Genomic DNA, 20,514 nt, shown 5'->3' on the forward strand with positions numbered 1-20,514 from the left:
CACTAACTCATGAGCACAAACTTAGGAGGAAAGCAAGGGTAAGAAGAACAGACTTTCATGGTTGCTTCACAGGCTTCCATTCTCGGCACAAATCAAGCATCAAAGGTTGAAATCCCAACTGTAAAGGTTTCATTTGCCTAAAGCAAACATCAGGTACTTTGCTACCATGGTGATGAACACTGTAAAAACATCATAATCACTCCCGATTCTGCAAGTGTAAAGCAGAGCTTGGTGCAATAGTTACAGACCTAGGTCTGGCATCAGACACATACTGTAAGCTCCCACTTTAGAAAAGAGTTTATAGTTTACTGAGTATTGCAGTCATGCAAAACCTGAAATACATAAACAATAAATGAACAGAGAAGTTGTGCTGTGTATATTAATGCATATACACTACTTTGGTCCTGTGCAGAATTTACAAGGTGAGTTGATCGACCAAGGGTTCCCAACATAGCATCCATAAAACTGTTTGGGAAATGAGTCACCTGCTTGAGTAGCATATGTTTGCTAATACCAAGAGAATAAATACATCTTCGGAAAACTAAGCAAGTTATATCACATTTTTTATTTTAAATAACCAAGTTCCGTGTTAAAGCTCAATACCCCCCATGGCCCCTTTAAAATGACACACCATTAAAAAGACTTTTTTATAAAACTAAAGCTAACAACAGCCAAATCTTTTATGTCTGACACATTTGTATTACAGTATATATACCAAATTTGAAGGTACAAAAAGGTTTCAAAGCTGTTCCAGACTATCAAGCTGATTTTGACTTTTTGGGACTAACCCCACTATCTTCAGCTGCCTTATCTGCTGGCCTCTTTTTTAACCCTTTCATTTTCCTCGTCTGTAGTTTCCCAAGATCTTGCTTCTGCATGTGGATTCGGCCATAAGTTGTACCAAACACATCATGGGAGATATTCTTTTTCTTCTTAGGCTGTAAGGGAAGAACAACATCAGTATATCTGAATGGAGAGTGCCAGGAGCTCAAGTGAGAATCAAGTGCCTAAAAGTGAGGCTGTGTACACTGGAGATTAGAGCTTAAGATTTGTTCTGGATGTTCTATAGGCTTCCAAAGAAGAGTTTGTATACCAGCTGATCACCACAGAAGTGCTATGGCTCCAGAAATCTCAGTTTGCCTATATAAAAGTAAGCTTTGGTCAAACCCATTAATTAATACTTCAGCTTTTGCTCTTCTTGACAGATAGATCTGGAAGTAACATACTTTCCAAGGTACATACCTTCAGGGCTTTTGGTTGCTTTAAAGACAGCTTATAAAGGTCATCTGAAGCTAAATGTGTCCTCCTCATAACCAGATCTAATGAAGGTCCCATTTCTTCCAGTTCAATTCTTGGTATTTTACAGCCAGATTTCTTCAGGAGAACCCTAGAAGAGAAAACCAATGAAAATCAACATTGCCCTCTGTGATGAAGATTCATCCACCTTTACCTAAAGGGCAGGTTCAGTCTTGTAGTTCAGAAGACTATTAAAAACAATTGCTACTGCTAACTCTAATGCTTACACATTATAAAGGATGACGTCTGGCAATAACAATTTATAATATATTAAATGTATCCCATCACAATTTGAACACAGTATTATCAGTCTTACTGTAAGAAAGCTGAAAGCCGTATAATTCCTCAAATTCAAATTAGTGGCCTGAGTATTAACAGACATAAAAAACATCTACTACAGTTTACAGCAAAATAACTTGAGCGCTAACTGAGAGCATTTGTTATTTGTTTGATTTGAAGAATGAGACTGATAAAGGTAGAGAAATCAAAATCCCATGGAACACAAGCTATGAATGCTCACAGCCTCCTAAGGCAAGGCCATGAACTGTGAGGCTGAACACCAATACATCGAGACAGACTGTCATGTTCTGCGTTTTCCCATTTTTCCTTGTGTATTGCTGGCTGCAGCCAACCACCTGTCATTCTCCAACAAACACCTAAGTGAGGAGAGTCCTAGAATCAGTCTGAGAACAGACTAAGTCTGTGAAGTCTAGGACAGTACTCTGAATTCACCAAGTTAATTCATACCACCCTACTAATCCAACCACATGAAAGAGCAACCCTTCTACTAGCAGGGGTAGCTCAACAAGAAAGGAAGCAGCAGGTTTAGGGCTGAAGCGTTTTCCTTCTGCTCCACAAGGATTATTCCATACCGCAGCACATCATGCCCAGTATATAAACTGGAGGGAGTCACCTGGAAGGCCCAGGTCGCTGCTCGGGTCGGGCTGGGTATTGGTCAGCAGGTGGTGAGCAATTGTGTTTATTGTTTTTTTCCTTTCCCTTTTTAGCTTTATATTCTCTCCTCCTGTTTCCCTTATCATTATTATTATTAGTAGTAGCAGTAGTAGTTTTATATTATACTTTAGTTACTGGACTGTTCTTATCTCAGTCTGTGGGGTTTACATTCCTTCAGTTCTCCTCTCCATCCCACCTGGACAGGAAGGTGGGGAATGAGTGAGCAGCTGTGTGGTGCCGAGTTACTGGCTAGACTTAAACCACGACATGTACCAAGAAGCAAGCAAACAGATAAAACACATACTCACTTATAGCTTCGCATGTAAATTTTCCCATCTACGGCTGTGAAATGCAGGACGTACTCTAAACCAGCCAGACGAATACTGGGCACAGTAGGACCTCTGAAGAAATCTGAAAGAATAAATGCCAGCATTCTTGGCTGAAAATCAAACCAGCAGGTAACTGTAACAAATTGCTTTAATTTATAATGGACCTGCATCGCACCATTGATGTGAACTCCTTGCCTATACATATACTTTTACTGCTTCTAACTAAGCGAGGCTATACAAGGGATGGCTCTAGAAGAGCTGAATCTGTATGTTTAATGTGGCTCTCACAAAATAGCTGTTATTTAAAACTGTAGTCCTGTCAAAACACAGGAAAGAAATCTAACATTGCACCTCTTAGGTCCTGCAGTGCTGAAACCAACTTGTGTAGAAACCCTGATAGGAGCACAGGGACTTCCCAGAGACTGTTAGCAACATATATGTTAAGTTCATGGAGAAGAGCAAACATCTTTCAGAGCAGTAACTTAGCTTTTTTAAGCCAATTGTGATGATTGCATTGTCTATTCTTTTAAATATTCAGCTCTAAGGTCAGAAAAATTACATATATATTTAGGCCAGTTTAAACTCAGCTAAGCATAGATCAATAGGGAGAAGGCACTAGTTCAGGTACCTGTTTAAAGTCATCATTCAAAAACCTGATACTTAAGATTCTTAATTAGAGCCAGATTTTGGAAGAGTGCAAAGAAGGAACAAAGCCAGTACAAAACTGATTGAAATTGTACCTTATGGTCTACTCTCATCTGCATTTTCCCCTCTCTGACTTGTTAAAAAGTTTAGATATATTGTTTCTTTCATTCCTCCCACACAATAAAGCACTTTTGTCCTTCAGGCACTATTCATCACTGCAAATGTTTTCTCTATTTAATAAGCAACGCGATAAAAATAAGACGCTTGAAATAGTTGCTTAGTTTGCAAAGAGAACACTGAAATACAGGTTAAATACAAAATGAGCCGTCTTTAACGAGGTTCTTACATCAGGCTATGAAAAAAAAACACTGTGCAATCGGGAAGGTTGCAGTAAGCACAGCAATCTGTCCAACATATGCAGAGGGTGGAGAAAGAATGTGACCTTGACTGAGGGAACAAGGTGTGCTAATAAACGTGACAGGGCAACTCTGAAACATAAGAGAGCTGCTAACAGATGCTAAACACATCAGTCTCTTCTGTTCTGTCGCACTTTCAGATCCCTTGGCTAGTTGTCTTTTCCTCCACCACCTTTTTCAAGAGTATCAGCACTGCAGTGACATCCAAAACAAACTCTTGCTGGCAGATAGCAGCTGGAGTCTAGCCAGGAAACTTCCTTGGTCAACTAAATACTCTCTCTCCTCCTCTTGTGGGTTGAGCTTGTAGATAGAGGAAAAATGGCAAATAAAATAATTTGTTCGCTTCTGGCATGTATTTCCCCTCTGACTAGTTCTCTGTGGGCACACAAGCTTACATTTATGGTGGTTTTACTGGCAACATCTCCCTTTCATATTTTCCTGGGGCATCAAATGTCTTTTTACCCACAAGGATGATCTCTTCCAACAAATGCAGGTGGTCAGGAATTCCTGTTTCCTGGCACTGCTAAACAGCTGCAGAAACCTCAGGCTTCAGTATGCCCAGACAGCTGAAGTTTTTGTAATGTACTCTTCTTAATTTACAACCCTTGCTTTGGTTGGACTAGAGACTTGCTTTCTCCTTTCTTTCCACTCCTAGTTCTTTTTCCTGCTTGTCCTTAACATGTTTCCAGAACTTCTAATTTACTTTTTCCTGCAGAGAGCTTCACAGGACCTCTCCATTTCCAGACTAAATTCCTAAATTATTTTGGCACGAGTCTATACACTTCTTTTTGTATCAATTCCTATCCAAAAGCTGGTAACACCGTAACCTATGTAGCTATAAGTTAGCATTAGCAGAGTTCAAACTCTACCTCAGACATTTCCCAGCCACCCCGCTTCTTGGCCAGAGGGAATGTGCAAATCTTTTGAGACACTCAAAGAAGCCTGTGTGAGGAAGGCTGTATGAAGAACAACCTGATGGTCAATCTAAAATTGTAGATGTCACCTAGAAGCCAACATTTTAGAAAGTGTATAAGCAAGTCAGGCAGTGCCTCACCATTTTTAGGATGAAATGAGTATGCAGTAACAGAACTAGTGAGTGGGCAGCGTAGTAAGTAGTGAAACATTTTATAAATACGAGCATAAAAAGTTATTAAAATTTCATGAACTGCATTCCAAGGACTTACATCATAAATGAACTCCTGCACAACTACATCAGTAGACAACAAAAACCAAAAAAGAATGGGATATTCAATATTCACCACTTTCAAATGTTTATAAACACAGCTACTAGCCCTTCATCTAGCCACAAGAACCAGTCAGCTGTATTGAAAGGATGCAGATTTTCTCCTCTTCTGCTCCTTTTTCAGTCTCATTCCAGAGGAAATATCCTGCTTTAAGGAATTACAATACTAAGGGGGGGAGGGGGAATCTCTAATGGAAAAGAAACAAACCCAACCCTGTTACTAAAGAGCAATCATTTATCTGTTTGCCTAGAAAAAAAAAGGAGCCCAACTAATATTTATTTTATGTCAAAGGGAGATCTTGCAAAGCTGTAAGATTATGAGTTCGTACAACCTAAGAATGGAACTGAAAGAACAAAACTGTTCTTATTGGGCCAGTTTCAGTATTTTACCAGAGCTTAAAAAAATAATCTACTTTTAAGAAACCTACTAAAAAGAAAAAACACACCACCCTACTTAGCAGACCTAGTTCTACCAAGCAAGATGAGTTAAGCGTCAAGAGATACAGCACCATATGACTGCTATGTCCCAAAAAGCTGCCCTAAGTATAATTGGTTTTGTAGTTCTGCAGAAAACCCCCACAGCGTGCTTTATTTTCCAGAGCCTTCAACCTTGAGACAGTAAACACTTTATGCCAGTTTTTCACCAAGCTCCAAGCCTGCTTTGAAGTTATGACACAGCTATTATTTACAAGGCTGCTTTTTACTTACGTGTTCTTTCCAAGTACTCTAATCAATGGCACATTTGTAAGAATTGGTTGAATTTCCAACAGAAAATGCTTTCTGTATACAAACACAAGTTCAATTATATGGATTTGACTTTTTTTGTAAGCAAAAATATCCCACTTTCTGAACTTAATCCACTGATTTCAGATTAGATACTTCAAAAATGTTATTTGGTTAGAAAAGCAATGATCCAGAACAATTATGTGGTACAGACTTTTGGAAAAAATATGTTTTTCTCACAATCAAAGTATTGAATTTTAGTGAACACAAAGTTTCAACTTGAGAGTCTTTTAGGCTAGTCTGTCTCCCTCCCCCCCTCCCCCCAACACTCATGATGATTAGTTAATTTCAGTTTCACATGACATGAAACTTACAAGTGCCTGTTCTTGTTTTCTTTCTGTGCTGAACAGAAGCAAACATTTATTGACAAACTAGCATTTCCCAACAGATCACATTACTAGAGATTTATGCAATCCCACTGCTCACAGAATCAAAATACTCACCAATAAGAAGGCTCTTCAGTCTTCTGTATTCTTCATTTACATCGAACATGTCACCAGCAAATATCAGCATCGGTTTTGTTCCTTCAGGACATTTACTGTTCTGTGGAATAGGAATTTTAAAACAGACCAAAGATTCAGACTCCATTAGGGAATACATTATTGATATATGTGTGGTTAGCCATTCAGCACTGAATGAAAAACTCTTGTGACCTGGGATCAGTATGGACAGAATAGACATTTTTGTTTTCTCACCGAATAACAGTGCATGTGGATGGAAGGACTTTGTTTTTGAAAGGGTGAATTGTGTAATTCTTTGTGCTGGATTAACAAAAGAGAACTTCTTTACTATAAAATGTAAAAGATAATACCTTCTGCTGAAAATGAGTGAAATTTCACCACAACTACTAACAAGAAAATTAAAATTAGAGGCAAACAAGTCCATTGTACTTCTGACACCAGAGAGTACATGACGAAGGCTAGTTACGGTTTAGTCAATCACCTGATTTTAATTCTGGCCAACAAATAGATTTACTTAGCTGTAACTTTCCTGCTGCAAACAGTGTTGTGTAGATACACACCACAATCTGACTTCAAGGGAAGATTCACCTTTGTAAACAGTAATTTCTTTACTAACTCGCTAGACTGTCCTGCCAGTTTATATACTATGATGAGAATAGGGACCATAAATGTTCCTTATTTTGCAGTGTATGAACTGCTTGATACAAATGTACACACATATGAAATATGCTTTAGTCTTGCCAAAATAAGCCTAACATAGCCATAAAAGGTGAATTTTCTCTAGGTTTAAATAATCAAGATGTTAGCTCCCTGTCTGAATTAAGTATAATCCTCTGAAATCTGGCATTTACGTGTTAGTGAAAGCTAAAGAAAGTTTCAGAATCATCTCAGTCAGCAGAATGACCCTCTCTGGTTACAATTTTGGAAGAGGGATTTCAGTTTTCAAAGCCTATGACAGTTTACAGAGGAACCTAACACAAGCAGAACCTGACTTAGAAATTTTATAAGTGTAACTCTTTAATTAAAAAGGAAAATATTAGGAATAAACTGAGTCTAAAAAAAAGAATCTGCAAAGAAAGTTGCAAGCTTGCTCAAAACAACCAAAATAAAATAAAAAGCAGCACATAAAAAAATACCATCCTGGGGTACACAAATTAGCAACCCTCATACACTGCATGAAATACTTTTTTGAATAGCTCTTGTCCTTACTTCAAAGCACGGAAAAAGCCAATACCCCCACAAACCCACCAGTAGATGTCACTGAAATACTGAATTAGCGACTCCTTACCTTGACATCTTTTAGGGATACAAACTTCTCAACACCTAGCTCAATCATATCTAAGACATGATAGTCAAACATGCGACCTGTGAAAGTGAAAAACAAGAAAATCCAGCTATTTAAATATTCATTGAAAACCAGACCTTTCACCCAAACAAAAACACAAGTGAGACAAGTTACCTATTACCAGGTTGTTCGGTCGCTTCTTGTTATGAGAGCCGAACAGAAACAAAGAACAATCTGATTTCTTGGAAAAAAATTCCTACAATTGAGGAAAAGAACAAAACTCATAAGTTCCACTTCATAGCATTTAAAATGCTTTGCGAAGACACATGTCACAAACACGAGTTTAGGAGCTGCTTAACGAGAAGAGCAACTGCACTTATCAGAAGCGTTTTGAACATGGTCAAGTCCACATAAGTTAAAATTGACAGCTAGATTCAAGGTTCAAATAACAATTAATTTCTTTTTTTATTTCCCATTGCAGTCTTAAAGATTAAGCCAGGCAACTTTTTCTCTCCATTCTATCTGTAATGCCCTTTTTCTTAATTCCTCATTATTTGTTTTTAGGTAAAATACCTTCAAACCACTTCTCCTTGCCTGAAGGGTAAGTATTTGCAAGTTGGTTGCAGCTGTAATGCCTCATTTTAGTCACCCAGATAAGCTTTATGCAGCATATCAGCTTTGCCTAACAGCTTCTGAACATCCAGTTAGTTCCCTCAACAGCAAACCTAGAAACATCTGCAAATATCTAAAGTTCTCACACTTGGGAACAAGAGTCCTACTACAGAGCAACTTTGTGCTATTGATTACTTAAGACTAAGACACTACTTAAAATTAAGCCAGTGGTGACTATCACAGAGATGATCTTTTTTCCAGGTTGAGTAGATGGAGAACCTATTATAGTATTCTGACCAGAACTGACACCACAGCAATTCTTTCTGAGAATGTCTAACTCCAAAGCCTTTTTATGCAGTGCTGCTTCTCAAGGCAACCCCTCATTCTGTGCCTCAACCATGGTTCCTAGATATATGCACATGCTATTTATCCTGTACTTCCCAGAAGTACCAGAGTTTCTATACTTGCACTTAGCAGCTGTGAAGCAGAAAATGTCACTACACCTCCTTCTACCCCTGCAACAGCAGCAGCTCAGGGAGGCAATGCAGCTCTGCCCCTCCAGGAGATCAGGAGAGACATCCCCAGGGGCAAAGCCAGGCTGGAATAACTGCATGTACAAATCACGCAGCTCAGCACTGAGCTCTGCCATCAGGTGCCTGAACCATTCTGACTGCAGACAGATCAAGAACAGAGCAGAGGGGACTCCCCTTGAAACACGTGCTCATATGGCTCTGGTAATCACTGTGTGCTGCTATATTTGAATTCTCTAACAGGAGTATGGTATTTTACTAAAAAGATGCAACAAACTCATCTGACGATCAGCTAGTTTGTATGTGACTGTGAAACCAAGTCAGCCAGCTATGGACTGCAGGAGGTATAGTTTCAGCAAATAATGCCACCAATCGTTCCTTGCTGCCTACTCTAAGTTTTCCATTCCATTCATGATATTTTAGGAATGGCTGCCTTATGGTGCTTCATGCCAGAAACAGAAGCACATACTACAACACCTCAGCATCAGTTTTAACGCTGATGAAGCAACGTTTTATGTTGGTGCACCTAGGCCGCAACCACAATGTTTTTTTAACACATTAAAATTGCCTTAACTCAACTGTCTAATACAACTTCAGCTGCTCCTCTAGCAGTCACTATTAAAAAATGATCCTTAATTATCCATAGCTATCTCTCCTCTCCCTTTTTATTTAGAGGGGATTCCTTACGTATGCTTCCCCTTTAGTTACATAATCTCTTTCAGACGGGAAAGTGCATCTATGCCTCGTGTCTATACATGAATGTATACATCTTTTTCCTCTACACACACAGATTTACTTACTACAATACCCCCAATCTGCCAACTTCAGCATGCATCTTCAGTGAGTTATTTTAGTAACTGTCTCAGGCAATGAAAAGCTGACCCTTATTTCCCTATGCGAGTCAGCAGTGGCACAGAACAAACTAGAAATCACAATCACTAGGAATCAAACAACTTATTTTGGGATAATTAATTTTGTCTTAATTGTAAAGCTATGTCACTATCTTCTTTCTCTCATTTTTAAGGAAATACATACATTGCTTTTATAACAGGGGTATTTCAGCAGTTAAAGTAATGCTTCAATTGAAGTACAAATGTGTAAGATATAATCTTAGGATGAGCCCCTTTATTTTTTGCCTTCCTGCTCATAAATTATCTTGAACTCAAAGCACTGAATCAACACCAAATCCAGACAAGGGCATATAACCAGGGTAGATTTAGACTAAATACAAGGAATTTCTTTACTGTGAGGGTGGTGAGACACTGGCACAAGTTGCCCAGAGAAGCTGTGGCTGCCCCATCCCTGGCAGTGTTCAAGGCCAGGTTGGATGGGGCTTTGAGAAACCTGGTCTAATGGAAGGTGTCCCTGCCCATGGCAGGAGGGTTGGAACTAGATCAGCTCTTAAATTTGCCTGTCAGTTTACAGAAACATGCATTTACAGTAAAGACAAAGTCCTCACAACTTGATTCTGTCAGAGTAAAAATATGCCTACTGACACTGTAAATCTAGACATAGCCCAACTTTCCACTTACCCAAACTCCCTACAAACTTTATTTCTCATCTAGTTTCTCACAAAGCAATAACAAAATTATCCTCCAATAAAGTTCTTCTTGACTGTAAAATATCATAAGGGAAGTAGTTTATACTTACCAATGATGTTTGATCCTCAAAAGGCCTAGTAATATTTTTCCTGTGGGGGGAAAAAAAAAATAAGAGAAAAAGATTTCAAACAACTAACCAAACCCAGGCCCAGACAAGCACTTCTAGTTAGTTCTCTGATAACACTAGAATTCTGCATTCTACTGGAAACTCCAGCAGTAGAGGTTCAGGTTTAGTTCAAACCCTAAACCGTATTAGTACTGTTGGGAGTGCCTCAGTGCCACCAGTGCCATTTTAAGCACTGTCCTCCACATTTCCTGTCTCCTTGGGCTGAGTTACAGACCACCACCACCAGCAGCAGTGACACTTCATAAACAACTGCTTTTCCCTGTTCATCTAACACTAAATTTAGCTATTAGAATTAATGTCTCTGTACTACAACCATACAGATACTGGGTTCCCATTTTGAGCAAGACTTATCTATCATCATGATCTGTAACTCAAATTTATAAGAATTCAGACATGAGAACTCCAGCCTACCCGCCTGACAGAACCTTGCCAACTGTTCAAGTTGACCAAATCCTGCCCCGTAACACTCGGCACAAAACTGGGCTAAGCACCAATACTGATCTCGTTTAACTTGTTTCCAGTCTACTGAAATTTATGATGAATCCCAGTCCCCTTCTGCATCCCTTTCCATTGCTCAAGCCCCCATCCTGGCCAGCACCTCTATTAATGCTTTGAAATTACCAAAAGCTGTCTTGTCAGCAGACTTAAAGAAATCAAAGTGAGACCACTTACTTTCTATACAGTACAGCAAAAGGCTTCTTCACAGCATACTGCAAAACACAAATTTAGACTCATTAGCTCCAAAACATTTACGTACACAGCACTGCTTTTTCTAAAACCCTACAATTTTCATAATCACAAGAAACAGAATGATTGTTTGTACAAGTGGGTCTAGAAGGCACCTCAAAAGGCCTGCTCACAACAATGCCTTTCAAGTTCATAGCAATCTTGGTTCCCAATTAATTGCAGAAGGTCTTATTTCTAGAAGCAATGAAATAACAAAATAAGTAAGAAAGAGCTGAAATCAAAGCCATGTAATGGAATCTTTCTGCTTCTATCTAGGGACATGAGGAAAAAACAGGAGTAAACAATCACCTCATCAGCAGCATAAGATGGGAAGAAAATGACAAAGCACTGACAGAAAAGAGTGTAGGGACTGCTATAATATTTTCAGGTATGGAGTTAGAAGACTGGTTAGGATTGGTAAGTTTAAGTTTTAGAAGAGCCTGAAAGCTCTTCATCAATACACATAAGCAGTTTGCAGGATTCTGAGATACAACTTCAGCTGAGCGATCCAGTCCCAATTCTGTACCTAATCCTTTTATTTGCAAACAGATTTGCAACACTTCACCTTCTATACTGGACAATCATGGGAAAAATTGCATTAAGCTCAAAACCTCTGGCAAAGGAACTGAAAGACAGTAACAGAAAGAAAATAAAGAAAATAACATCTCCATTGCAGGGTAGGTAAAGACACCTCTGAAGTGCTGGTCAATCTGATCTGGGAAATAGAGAGAGTACAAAAATATTGATCTTGCAGCTGAGAATATGCAAATTCTAACAAAAAAAGAAAGGTTGCATTCTATATCCAACCACTTACAATGTCTTTAAGCACTTCGGTCACCATTAAGTTTGCATTTCCTCCTTTTATGAGCATAGCAATTTTCGTATTCTCTTTAAGCTTGGGTTCTCTCTTCTCAAGAAATCTTTTTGCTCGCTTAGTTTTAGGCTTTCTGTAACAAATTAACAGTTAAAAACTTAATATTAGTAACAACATCCTACATTGCAGAAAACAGTGAAACAGCAAGAACTGGAACAAGCTGTGTTCAAGTAACTTGTTTTGGTAACTCAAACTAATCCCAACCTGCAGAATTACAATTAGTGCTAAAAACCCAGTCTCAGATTAATGTATTTTACTGTCACTCCTTTTCCTCTCTGTTTCCCCAAACTAGCAAAGGTGACTTTAAGGTCTTGGGTTTTTCAGTTTCTGCTAATCTAAAGCTTAAACGACACCAACGTTCCTACAGACCTATGTGCTTAAATCTTCCCCTCACACCAGCACCTTCCCCAGGTCAGAGATTCACACATGAGAAGAAAACACAGTTCCTCAAAGACCACCAGCGGCAACCAGAATACAGCTCACGTACGGTACATCTCCATAATACAGCTCACGTACGGTACATCTATTGGCACGAATCAGAGAGCAGTACGGGCATTACTAAGGTGAGACACACCAGCCTTAGCAGGGGCACAGCGCTAGTACACATTAATAACTACGTGGCTACATTTCTCCACTAGATGAATGCAAAGCTTTTAGTATCTTCTCCAGGAAGCATTTTGTTTAGTTCCTTTACAAAGAAGCAATCCACCTCACACAGGTACTTCCACCTGTAGCTGAAGACAGCTCTTTCACAAGAGAGGAATACACATACCCAACACCAACCGCTCACCGCGGTGCCTTTACGGAGCAAGGGCTGTCTGATACCAACAAAGAGACGGCAACGCTCGGTTCTCCTCCCTCCCGTTTACCCCCTCCTCGCCGCCGCCATACTCACACCACCCGGTCCAGCGGGTCCATAGCTACCGAGCCACCTCACGCGCGCGCCGCGCCGCCGTCACGCACTATCATCCGGTACGTCACATCCTTCGCGGGGAGGGCGGGAGGAAGCGCTGGGGTTGGCGCAGTGCGCATGCGTAGAGTGAGCCGCGCAGTCAGATCGGGGTGAACGGTAAGTGGTGGGTCAGTTACCGGCAGAAAATAACGATGCAGCTCCGCGGCTGAACATCGCCGCAGCGGCGGCTGGTCAACGTGTTCCTGACGTGTTCACTTGCCCTCCTCTCATCCCTGGTGTGTTGGGAACCACATCAGAGTTGTGCAGCTAACGCACAGCCATTCACCCCAAACTTGCTTATTTGAGAAGACTGTTATGAGTGGAGAACATGACCTTACATGCAATAGAAACCAAATGCCAAAGGTTTATTTCTGCCTCACCTCCCTAACGTGATAGCATCACTTTTCAACCAGTATCTACTCTTAAATCTGAACAGTTTCTGATTATTTCAAAGCCCACAGGCCTTCAGTCAGAGTTGTTCAGATTTCAGGTTGTTGCATTTGCTCCTCAAGTCCCTTTTTGATCTAAAGTTGAAAACCGAAGGTACAAGAAAGCACTACAAATGCCTCACAGCACCAGTTCATAACATTCCTACCATTGTCATTGCAGCTATAATTATTCTCTATGATCTGAAGATGATCAGAGGGCTGGAGCACCACTCATATAAAGGCTAAGAGAGCTGGGCTTGTTCAGCCTGCAGAAGGGAAGGTTCTGGGGAGACCTTAGAGCAGCTTCCAGTATGGAGAGGGAATTTTTACAAGGGCACACAGAGACAGGACAAGGGGGAATAGCTTTAAACTGACAGAGGGGAGATAGGTATTAGATATTAGGAAGAAACTGTTGGCTGTGAGGGTGGTGAGACACTGGCACAGGTTGCCCAGAGAAGCTGTGGATGCCCCATCCCTGGCAGTGTTCAAGGCCAGGTTGGATGGGGTTTGAGCAACCTGGTCTAGTGGAAGGTGTCCCTGCCCATGGCAGGGGGTTGGAACTAGATGATCTTTAAGGTCCCTTCCAACCCAAACCATTCTATGAATGAACCACATTGGTCAAGAGGACTAAAAGGACGCTGGAGGAAATCCAAACTAAGCAATGTGATGAGTATTCAAACTCAAAAAAAGTAATGAAAGCCACACTGGATTTTTTCTTTCAGTAACTGCAGTACAAGAGCAGATACAGGATGTGGCTGAACAGGACACACAAAGTGAAGCTGTATTTGAAAAATTCAGGTCTTTATTTCAGATGATTTTTTTTGGTCCTTTTTACAAAATGTTCCAGACTGTTCAATACCTCAACATTTTTCTAAGGCAGGGTTTTTTTAATTATGTAACCATTTCCTCTTCAATTCTGAGGTAGATACACACACATTTCCAGTCAGCATTTAAAAAAAACCCCAAACAACAAACCAAACACTTAAGCCCTTCTCACTATGAGCCAAACAAAAGCAATGCACAAGAACACAATGTCCATTTTTCCATTATTAATTGCTCAGATAAATTGGAAATCATGTCATGGCCTATAAAAGTTGGCCCATTAACTCCATGAACAAGTTCTGAAAAGATCAGAGCTGCTATCATGGAGGGGCATCATCTAAGACAACACTTCCAGAAGGAGAATCCTCTGCCCCAGAAGCAGGGCTATCAGGCAGAGGAATAGAGCCATCCATTTCCAAGCTGTGCTGCTTCTCCAGATCACAATTCATGTCAGAATTTCTTCCACCACTCACCTCTCCCTCTGACTCCTCAGTCAATTTGTCGTGGGCCTGAGCAGACTCCTCAGAATCTTCTTTTTCATGCAGGAAGCTGCAAATCGTATTAGGCCTGCTGTAGGAAAAATCTCTGTCCTTGATCTGTAACCACTCCACTCCATCTGATGCAAAGAAGGAAAATCGATATTGGTGACAAAAGGAGTTAAAAGCAGCAGTTTTTGATTAGTTTAAGTTCATTGTTATTAAGGCTGAGCCTGAGCAACATTTAAGAATCAAAAAACCCCCAAACCAATGAAAAGCAAAAGGTATTCCTAATAAATACTACTATATGTAGTAGGGTACTCAATATCCACATAAGTAAAAGCACCGACTTCTGTATGAAAAACACCACTGAAATAAAGCAATAATACCAGCACCGAGTTCTGCCTATGTAATGAAAATCAGCATGAATGCTCTGCTAGGTGTCTCTTTGCAAGCAAGTTCAATTAATTCATTCATTTACACTTAACTGTAAATTCAGTCAGAACAATTCAGCTGTAGTGCATACAACACGGAACTTCTTACTTAGGATATTAGAGATTTTCAACAATTAGAGACTCAAAAGGTCATTAGAAAAACTGATGGAAGTAAAAAAACAAAACAAAGCAAAAACCACCAACAACAAAAACTTAGTGAACAGAAGAACAGTGCCTCTTTTTTCAGAACTAGTGCCAAAACCTTTAGATGACAGAAAAAACACACCAGGGAACATCAGCATATGTTTGCCCTGCTCACTCTTTTATAGGAACCTTCTACTAGCCACTTCCGGAGGCAGCATGATCAGAAGGAATCTCTTTGTATGTGTGTTTGTATTTTTGTATTTAAACATACATATCTGGTGCCTAAAGAAGAAAGTTCCCCTAACTTCCTGTTTGTTCTTGAATCAGTCAGTGCTGACACACCTAAGTATAATCCATCCATGTCGCAGTGCATAAGAGCAGAGGTACTAACCAACATTCTCTTCTCCTTCCTTCTTTTCCGTCAACAGTGTCCGCGTCATGTTCAACTTCTTCACTGTGTGGCACTTGTATTTCAGCTGTACTTTTTGGTTGCCTTCTGCATCTACTATGAAGAAAGGAGAAAAAACAATACCCAAACCCCAATCATAATAGTGAATTCCGTAACAAATGAAACAAGGTACATATTTTTAACCTTTCCGGCTACGACAACGAACAGGACATCAAATCACAATTACCGTGCTCTGTGTTCTCTTCAAAAACCACACACGTTCCCAAGGTATCTATGGAAAACAAAGTTAGAAAGTCTTAGAGACTATTTTGTATCACCTGTAGATACTGTTAATCACCGGCACAGCTGTGGGAACATTCCAACTTCCAGCCCCTCACAAAGGCCCAGCACTGGTAACCACACCGCCAGCTCAGGGACCAGAGTATCACACTCAAAAGTCATGACAAAGAAGGATTCCAGATCATTTTCTTCCAGACCAGTGTTGTCACCATGAGGCAAATGGAGAACTACAGGTTGCACAACATGTCAGTCCTGCTTATACAGGAGACAACAAGCACTTACTTCAAAGCATTTACATCCCACGTTTTTCCCTGCTGAAATACCAGCTAGTGCAGCCCAGAGCCTGCTTCCAGGCACACTTTCAGGAAGTAACATGGGTGCATGGCTAATTTAGCAGTGAACTCAGACTGGTGCACCTCCATATAGTGTTATACAAACATCACCCTGAAATTCAGCACCTCACAGGACCATGTTTGCCATTAGCAGTGCAATCAACCTATGTTAGAAAGTTCTTTGGGCCACATGAACAAGGAGAGATTGCATCCACATCATTTCTCCTACCTTCATATTCTCCTGCAAATACATATCTGTCCACTTGTAAAATGGGTCTCTCTGTCTCTATTCCCTACAAAAAGAGGGACAAAATTGCACAGATGTCAAGTCTCTTAGTCCAGGAAGATTTCTTGCTATAAAGCCAGAGAAGACATACAGCAGAACCCAGATTACATCAATTCCTTGAAGAGAAACAGCTTAAAAAAAAAAAAAAAAAAGTAATAACAGTAAAATAAGTATTTCCTAACATGGTAAATGTGAAATAATAAGCTTCTTTCACTATTAAGAGAAAAGGAATGGATTTCGGACTGCAAAGCTGTCTCAAACTGTCAGCTTTAACTGTACAAAAAGTTCATCTTTAAAACAGGATTTCTGGAAGTGGGTAAGAGTGGATATGATTTTACAGAAGTTAGCAGGCTCCTGAAAAATGGCAATTACATTAATATTTATTAGTTTTCAAAAAAAATTAATAAAAAGTTTTAGTTTTTACAATTGCCCTTAGGTTTTCTGCAGTGTTAAACATAGGGATGGGGGGAGAAGGGGTTTTCTTTCTGTTTTTGTAGGGAGCTTACTTAAGCAGTGATAACAACTGTGAGAGAAGGCTTAGCCAATCTTCCTGTAGAATCAGTGTACTGTTAAAAAAAACAGTAAATGTAATAACAACTTTTCAGTCTATCATCATATGTGTCAGTTTAAGTATATTAAATACCAAGAATATAACAAATATTACTGTTCACAGTAAATCACAACAAAACCAACAATGCTGAATGGTGTAGAAAATGCTCTAGTGTGTTAAAAAGGATCAAGGAAATATAAATCAAACTGAAGTATATTTAAGTTATAGTAAATAAATCTAAAGTGCTGTTATGTCCTCTAGGAAATTAATTTAACTTCCATTTTAAATTAAGATATAAAAATATATATATTTTCATGAAAAAAAAAGTTATTTTCTAAGCTCCAATCAGCGTAAGTTCTATAAAGCAGAGTAACTTTCAAAAATCTTTGGAAAATACACAAGGTGAAGAAGCGTGGCATAAAACATTACACCAGCACCACAAGTGCAATTGCAGGGTCACAGAAGCTTCTGTGACTACTGTGTGTCTATAACATGAAGGAGTTGGAAATGTTATTTAATATTCTTTTGGTTTTTTATAAATAAGGAGTGGGAAAGTAAGGCAGCAGTCCTGTCAGCTCAGAGCAGAGCTTTTCCAAATACAAAGGCCAGGATCCCATTATCCTTTACATAAAATATACCTATAAACTATATTTTGATAAAAATTGATGTCTGAGCAGAACACACTAATCAAGAGATGTCTTTTATTAGTACATTGTGGACATGAACATTATCTTCATGTCCTGAATAAGCACATGCGAAAAGTTTTGAAGATGAGGCACTGTGTGGTAAATTATGTAAAATACAGAATATCACACAGCTTAAGAGGAATTTGTGTGATTTTCTTCTCATACTTTAAAAAAAAAACCAGAGTATATAAGATGAGCAAGATTTAAGCTCTGGGATTCTCTTTCTGCAGCGTAAGTTGAGAACATCAATAGCATTAAGCTAACATGTAGAATTTTATTTTTTGTTTTACTACAAGAAGTTAATTTAAAAAATGAACACATCAGAACCAGGCAACAGCATTAGAGTTTTTAATATTAAAAACTTTATTTCTTTGGCTGATTTGCATTTCTTTCTGGACTATGCAAAAATGGAGACTGTCTTCCCCTTATGTGACCAGCATCACAGAAAATTTGCTGAACAGAGTAACACAGAGACGACTCTATCATTGGAGTTTTAGCAACAGTTGTCCATTACCAAAAAATCTCAAGGAATCCTTACTCTGTGGAGCGAGTGCAGGTAGATTTGGATACGAGTAGAATATAGTACAGATACTTACAAGTTGCTCTAGTAACATTACAATAGAATCTCAAAATTTAAAAAGAATCCCATTAACACTACTGAAGACTATGTAGGCATTCAGCCACCAGTCATGAATCATCTGTGTAATACATTTCAAGTGACTTAAGCCAGGTCCAGGAAGCAAATCTGCTTATAAAAGCATATCTAGTGATGGATAATTTATGAATTATTAATGTATTTCTACATTTGAGATTTTCAGCATTGGCTTTTCCACCTCACATATAATCTCATCAGTGGCATATTCAAATGTAGTCTTCCATCTTCTCAATCTATAATAAAGGTCTAGTTTCAGAAAATATTTGTAAATCAATAGTACTTATACTATCTATAGAGCTCTCATAGCCCATACAGGTTTTGAAGGGCAAATAACATTTGTCCCATACAGAGAAAATGACTAAACTACTCAGAAGGAAAAGGATCGGTAAGTCAGATTCTTAAAATAACCTGACATCCAAAACTGTTTACCAAATGCTTAATACCCAGTTATCCTTGAAGTTGCCAGGCAGTATCTGCAGAAGAAACTCGATTATAAATACAGTACAATTCAGACAGATTTTGGCTTTAGTTGTCAGATGTATTCAAGTTATTTGATGAAGAATGCTTAACAATTTATTTTTTTTTAATGTGTAAAATACATCAGTTTGAAAAAAATGAACCCAGAGCTCAGAGTGGCTAATGGTCCCAGCTTATAAATACTTCTAAAAATGTTCCCTTATATTTACATAATATTATATTCAAAAGACCATACGCCATTTCTGAATTAGAGCCAACAACATGCAGCCAAGCAAGGCCAAGACAGTACATGTAAGATTTGATCCAAATATTATCAACTTCAAGGAATTTAGAAATAGCCTCAGTCCCCTGTTCACAGGCGTACTGACTTACCCCTTTCCTACTGTGCTATAATCACTCACCAAAATCTTGCATTTGTTTTCACATTTCTCTAGGAAGTCTGAATCAATAATTCCTGACAGTTCCACCATGACCAGTTGCTCCTACAAGATAAGTTTACAATGTACAACTTTGATATACCTGAACTCAGGGAAAAAAGAAAAAAGCATGCCCCCCCGCCCCCAAACAATAAACAACCCAAACAAAAAACAATGGCATACAAAGACCTAGACCTTAGAATAAAGAGCTCCCAAATCTGACTTATTCTACATTTTACCTAGAGAAAATGGCAGATGGAAACTGCAATAGCCAGGGAACTGCAGTGACTGACTACTCCACCAGACACCTGGTTCACACCTGAATTTCTTGGCCTTTTCTTCCTAGCTAGGAAGGGAGCTGTTTTTTTACCCTTTAAAAATGAGGATCCATATGGGTAAATTATTTATTAACAATACAACCAGTTACATGCATTTTTCCAAAGCTTTAGTACTTATCTAAAGAAGACACCATAGTGAGAGGTTAAGGGACATGTTGCTTGAAATGGTTACTTCTAACTCTTTGTAACTCCTGTTTGCAATTCTTTACAATTTAAGGTGAGAAAAATGCAAACATGCCCCGACCAAAAAAAACCAACCAAACAAACCAACCACAAAACCCAAAAAACCACCAAAGAAAACCCCAAAAAACCAAACCAAAACCCAACCCCAAACCAAACAACAGAAAAACCTCACGGCCACTTTGAAAAATAGTTTATTCAAGGAAGAGTTTTCAAGAATGACCCATCTACTAAGCACCCATGAATACACACAGTAATAAAAGAGTAATTGTATTTTTGGATGTCATGGGGGTAGGAAGAAACTGAAACTGGAAGATTGCTCTCTAACAACGCCGTTTTCCAGAAAACCTGAAACAGAACAGCTAAAGCGATACCGCTGGGCGGGGAGAGACATCCGACAGGCCATAGGAAAGGCGCTCGCTCGGTGCCCGCCCGGGGACAGCCATGGGGCTCTCCTCACGCGTGCGGCCTGCCGCGCGGGTAACGGGGGGTCTGGGCAGGCAGAGACACAAGGAGAGCAGAAAGGCCGGCCTCTCTTCCACCGAGGCCTCGTAGCAGGTGCTTGGCCGCGGCAGCCCACAAGAAGGCGGGCGCAGGTCCCACCGCGCCCCCCTTGCAGGCCCGCGCGGACCGCTCAATGCCATCAAAAGGAGAAAGGGCCGGGCCCACCGGAGACACGCCCCGAGGGGGTCGGCTCAGTTGGGCTCCGTCCCTTCCCCTAGCGCCGCACTAAGGAAGGAAAACGCCTAGGAAGAGCCTCCCGATGTC

At 39.7% G+C, this 20,514-nt stretch overlaps 2 protein-coding genes across 3 annotated transcripts; both read right to left on the minus strand.

Annotated features, from left to right (window-relative positions):
• Positions 1-648: 648 nt before the first annotated feature.
• RPF2 (ribosome production factor 2 homolog (S. cerevisiae)) lies at positions 649-12,800 on the minus strand. The gene is made up of 10 exons (XM_010024712.1): positions 12,778-12,800; positions 11,823-11,955; positions 10,955-10,992; positions 10,205-10,244; positions 7,587-7,668; positions 7,416-7,492; positions 6,110-6,209; positions 2,559-2,661; positions 1,243-1,387; positions 649-938 (listed from the first exon to the last, which is right to left on the minus strand). The coding sequence occupies exons 1-10, from the start codon at positions 12,798-12,800 to the stop codon at positions 759-761; spliced, it is 921 nt and encodes a 306-aa protein (XP_010023014.1). The 3' UTR covers positions 649-758.
• A 1,383-nt stretch (positions 12,801-14,183) lies between these two features.
• GTF3C6 (general transcription factor IIIC, polypeptide 6, alpha 35kDa) lies at positions 14,184-19,293 on the minus strand. 2 transcript variants are annotated; one of them, XM_010024713.1, is made up of 5 exons: positions 19,214-19,293; positions 16,388-16,451; positions 15,774-15,818; positions 15,530-15,640; positions 14,184-14,700 (listed from the first exon to the last, which is right to left on the minus strand). In XM_010024713.1, exons 1-5 carry the CDS (start codon positions 19,280-19,282, stop codon positions 14,405-14,407), a joined length of 585 nt encoding a protein of 194 aa, XP_010023015.1. In that variant the 5' UTR covers positions 19,283-19,293; the 3' UTR covers positions 14,184-14,404. The 2 variants fall into 2 exon arrangements, with proteins under 2 accessions (XP_010023015.1, XP_010023016.1); XM_010024714.1 differs by having other exon boundaries at positions 14,405-14,700; positions 15,530-15,643; positions 19,214-19,288.
• Between the last annotated feature and the right edge of the window lie 1,221 nt (positions 19,294-20,514).

Source organism: Nestor notabilis, unplaced genomic scaffold, assembly GCF_000696875.1.
Source record: "Nestor notabilis isolate BGI_N333 unplaced genomic scaffold, ASM69687v1 scaffold1612, whole genome shotgun sequence".
In the NCBI taxonomy this organism is placed as follows: Eukaryota; Metazoa; Chordata; class Aves; order Psittaciformes; family Psittacidae; genus Nestor; species Nestor notabilis.

What these genes read in the sequence shown, in the direction of transcription:
- GTF3C6 (XM_010024714.1), bottom strand. Translation starts at nt 19,282, where the DNA reads ATGGTGGAACTGTCAGGAATTATTGATTCAGACTTCCTAGAGAAATGT. An exon ending in ATTTGCAGGAGAATATGAAG is followed by an intron (nt 15,819 to 16,387) that starts GTAGGAGAAATG and finishes TGTTTTCCATAG; the next exon opens with ATACCTTGGGAACGTGTGTG. An exon ending in GGAAGGAGAAGAGAATGTTG is followed by an intron (nt 14,701 to 15,529) that starts GTTAGTACCTCT and finishes TCTTTGCATCAG; the next exon opens with ATGGAGTGGAGTGGTTACAG.
- RPF2 (XM_010024712.1), bottom strand. Translation starts at nt 12,800, where the DNA reads ATGGACCCGCTGGACCGGGTGGT. An exon ending in CCGAAGTGCTTAAAGACATT is followed by an intron (nt 10,993 to 11,822) that starts GTAAGTGGTTGG and finishes TGTGTTTTGCAG; the next exon opens with TATGCTGTGAAGAAGCCTTT. An exon ending in TTGAGGATCAAACATCATTG is followed by an intron (nt 7,669 to 10,204) that starts GTAAGTATAAAC and finishes CCTCAATTGTAG; the next exon opens with GAATTTTTTTCCAAGAAATC.